Source organism: Triticum aestivum, chromosome 5D, assembly GCF_018294505.1.
Source record: "Triticum aestivum cultivar Chinese Spring chromosome 5D, IWGSC CS RefSeq v2.1, whole genome shotgun sequence".
Lineage (NCBI taxonomy): Eukaryota > Viridiplantae > Streptophyta > Magnoliopsida > Poales > Poaceae > Triticum > Triticum aestivum.
In genome coordinates this window covers 309,038,747-309,043,053 of record NC_057808.1, presented here as the reverse complement: position 1 = coordinate 309,043,053, position 4,307 = coordinate 309,038,747, and the positions used below count along the sequence as shown (strand labels likewise).

Genomic DNA, 4,307 nt, shown 5'->3' with positions numbered 1-4,307 from the left:
ATGTTTGATTTTTATATAGATCAAACGACATCAACTTTGATACGATCCTAAATTAAGTTTTTTCTCTTGCTCAATTTTCAAAAAAAAAATTCATGAGTTCAAAATGTAAATCATTTTGTTTACTTTGAAAAAGAGAAACGAGAGTAAATTTTATTATTTCTTTGTTTCCCTTATATGTGTTCATTTTTCTCCCTTTTATAGTTGATTTTTATGAATAGTAATGTTAGTAATTTTTTTATTTTTTCGAGCTGCATTTTTATGAATCAATCAAAAACAAATTTATAGGTTTGCCATGTGTTGCCAGCCACGTGCACTCATTTCTCTTTTGTGTAGGTTCATTCTTGTTCCCCTCTCTTTGCCACGTGTTTTTTGTAGCCACTTGTTTGATGCCAGTTATCCAACTAAACACCAAAGGGACCCACTAACCCCACTACTAGGGATCCACTAACCCCACTAACCCCCACTAATACCAAGGAGCCGACTACCAGAGAACCCACTACCCCCACCCCTCTGCCGCTTCTAATCTCTCCGTGTCTCCGCCGTTTGCCCTCCTCTCGTCATAAGTAATGCTATTCATCACCCAGGGTGCAGAATAAGTTATTCTTCACCCGAGGTAATCTTACGACCATTTCATAATTAAATTACGTTTGCAATTCAAATAGTTACATTCCTATTGATTCACTACGTAAAATTTGGCATAAGAAAATAAAATATAGGTCATAATACAAGAAAATTTGCTGTTTATGTGTATTTTACACTATGTTTTTATGTTTGTAATTTTACATAACATAAAATATTTTTTATGACGATTATATATTTTCTTACGGTCTCTTTTTACGTCGGAAATAAGACAAAACTCACTGAATGTAAAATTTACGGTGCATTGATAGTAAAATAGAGGGGGTGAAGAATAACTATTCCTCACCCAGGGTGACGAATAGTCAATCCCTATATAGGCCCGATTAGGTGTTCCCGAGATTCCAGAAAATGTCCACCAGTCCCGCACCTCCCTCCGCTAAATCCTATTTGGCGCCTTTAGCGCCCGCTATAGGCCTTTCCACTAACGGGCGCATACCCCCCTCACCACGTTGGGCCGGCCCAGTTTTGACTCTTTTTTTCTGTTTTCTAAACTGCAAAAAGGTGCGCCAGAGCTAGGTATCGAAGCCGAGACCAGTGAGTTTAGAGTACCACGCCACAACCAACCCACTACAACCCTTCATGCGATTGCCTACTTGTTTTCCCGTGTTTTACTTCTTTGCCTTTTCCATTTTTCTTTCCTGTTTCTTTTTATTTTCAAATTCGCGAAACTTTTTTCCTTCATGATTTTTTCTGCAAATCGACGAACTTTTTCTTGAATTTTGATAATTTTTCGAAAATTTGATGAACGTTTTTTAAATCCGATGAACTTTTTTCAAATTTTATGTTTTCGAATTTGGTGAACCTTTTCCGAATTCGATGAACTTTTCCCGAATTTGGTGAACTTTTTTTCATATTCAGTGAACTTTTTCCGAATTTCGATGAACTTTTTCCGAATTTGGTGAACTTTTTTTCATATTCGGTGAACTTTTTTCGAATTTGGTGAACTTTTTTCCAAATTCGGTGAACTTTTTTGGAATTCGATGAACTTTTTTCGAACTTGGTGAACTTTTTTTTGAATTAGATGAAAATTTTCCGAATTCGATGAACTTTTTATGAACTTCGTGAACTTTTTCGATATTCGATGAACTTTTTTTTGTATTCGATAAACTTTTTTCAAAGGACAAGAGTACATACTGTAGCAAAGCAGTTCGTTTTTTCCAAGAAAACCAGTACGTACTGTAGCATTTTTTTTAATGAAAGAAAAGAAGTGATCGAGCAGGCAGTTTTTTTGAGCAAGCGACGCAGCTAGCGAGCGAGCGGCAGGAGCCTACCATCGAGCGACGGCAGCGAGCCAGCGGGAGAGCAGCGGCAGCCAACGAGCGAGCAGCGGCAGCCAGCGAGCGTTGCTGGGCCAGGCCCATGCAAGCGACGCAGCGGGCGCTGGCTTAGCTAACGGGCGCTAAAGGCGCCAAGGAGGAGGTCTCCCTCCCTTCCGCAGCTCGCTCTCCCCCGATTCCTCCTCCTGCGACGAACTCGCGGCCCCGCCCTCGATCTGCCCCCTCCCCCCCGCGCCCTGCCTCAAGATCAGGCCGCCGCGCCGCCACCGACCCCCGGATCAGGCCGCCCCGGCGCCACCGGTCTTGGATCCGGCCGCCGCGCTGCCTACCTCTGCTCCTCACCTATCCGCCTCCGCGCCCGCACGAGGGGATGCCAAGCCCTCGTGCTCCTCGATCGGCAGCCACAGGGGGGCCTCCCGCGCACCTTCCCTTCCTCTCTTCCTCTCCTTCCTTCTCCCTCACACCCTCTCTCTCTGTTCTCCTGCAGGTACCCGCCATGGCCATCATGGACAGCAGCCATGCGGCAGGAGCTCGCCACCGAAGTCCCCCAAGCACCGTACGCCCCGAATCTGGCTGGGAACCGGACGAGGCCGAGCCCTCGCGCCCAGATCCGCTGCAGCAACCTGGAAGTTCGCCGCCGCCACCTCGGGCGGTTCAACTGATGCACCGCCGCCCTCACCTCCCTCCCCGACAGACGCGCCGTCGTGACTCCACCTCCTGGCTAGGCCACCGCGAGCCTCCACCTCCCGGCTTCCCGACGCCGCCCCGTTGGCCTCCTCCCGCGGCCCCACTTAATCAAGCCCCGCCGTCTTCCCCGTGCGAGCCAACCAGGCCTGACGGCCACCCCCGCAAGCACCCGTCCTCGATGTTCGCTTGGTGGAGACTAGGAGCAGCGACAGAGACGCCGCCCCGAGGCGGAATCCCTGCCTCCGCTTGGTTCCGTCCACAGCAGCACACCACATCTCCCCCGTCGTCCACCTGCCATGTTCATGTCCACAGGTGACCTTCTCTCCAAACATGTACTGTCCTTCCTCCTCCTGTTGCTTCCAACTCCCCTCTTAGATGATTGAACTCTGTCTCATGGAGTAGTAGAACTGCCGGCATGTCCTGCTCCCATGCCACGATGAGAAACCAACTCATGCAATTTTGCAGGGTATTGGTGAAGTTCAGAATGAATGTGGATTAAGGTTCAGGATGTGCAGTATTTGTTTAGTACATTCAGAGTGTTTTTCCCCTGTTTTTCATTTATTAGCTTCTTCATAGATTATTAGAAAATTTTCGTGACCAACATTCCATCATCTGAAGCTTATAGTCTCATGTGCGTACTAAAAAAACACATTTTGATCAGTATATTCTCCATCCGTGTGAAATTATATGAAAAGGGATGAACCCTGCAGTGTTACCGGTTCAAGTTGAGCTCTCCCTGCAGATACTTCAATTTGTTTTCCCAAGTATTCAGTTCTCTATATATTTTGTGTGATGATGCATCTCCCTGGATCAATGCCAGACTTTACAAACACGGATGCTTTGGAAAATAACAAAATAACATGTTTTGATACACCATGGTGTCAGTTTCTTAGACCGCGATCTCAATTTCTTATGGTGCTTCGTTTCCTTCCCCCACAGCTTCCATTTCAGCCATTGAAGCTGTAGATGGAGCGCGACATGCAGCAGTGTCGCCCCAACAGGCATGCAACGCCGACGACGACAGGGTGTGGCGTGCGTCTGTCCGGCATGCTGGGTGTGGTGCCGAGGGGGCAACAGTTTGAATTGGCTGGGGGTTAAAGTTCAGGTAATGCTATTGTCTGGTGGCAAAGGACCATGCAGGCTGTTTCGTTACTGAAAAAACGCGTGACGCAAGGAACAAGATTTTTTCAATAAACTCCTACTCTTATTCTTTTCCCCTTCGGCTTTCTCTGCCATGGATGTGTGCATGCGTGCTATGTGCGTGAGTGCGCTACAGCAATTTGTGTAAATGAAGCATTTTCAATTGGGCAAAATTAGTTGATGGTTGTAGAAGTTCAGACATTTGTATTGGTGACGTTCAGTAATTATAGAATGAGAAGTAGCGTGTGCCGTCTTGTGCCCACAAGGTGTTTGTGCTTGTGTGCCACTGGCTGCTACACACTGTGTTGCTGCTGCTGCTTTAACTTTTACATTTTTCGATGACTTGCAATTTTTTTTCCTTTGGATATATGCAATCCAGTACACTTGTTCTACTAAGTAGCAGGGTAGGTGCTTCTTAGCGGCCAAGCAAGTGAAATCTTTTTGCTGATTTCACTTGATGGCATGTACAGAAGTGCAAATAGAAAAAAGGGAGATCACTAGGGAAAATGCGACAAAATCCATGGAACAAACTTGAGCAATTCAACTAGAAAATGCAAAAAGATA

General features: G+C 46.2%; 1 protein-coding gene across 1 annotated transcript; it reads left to right on the top strand.

Annotated features, from left to right (window-relative positions):
- The first annotated feature begins 2,062 nt into the window (after window positions 1-2,062).
- Window positions 2,063-3,924, top strand: LOC123121386 (proline-rich receptor-like protein kinase PERK9). Its single transcript, XM_044541345.1, has 2 exons — window positions 2,063-2,915; window positions 3,543-3,924. Exons 1-2 carry the CDS (start codon window positions 2,287-2,289, stop codon window positions 3,559-3,561), a joined length of 648 nt encoding a protein of 215 aa, XP_044397280.1. The 5' UTR covers window positions 2,063-2,286; the 3' UTR covers window positions 3,562-3,924.
- Window positions 3,925-4,307: the final 383 nt, after the last annotated feature.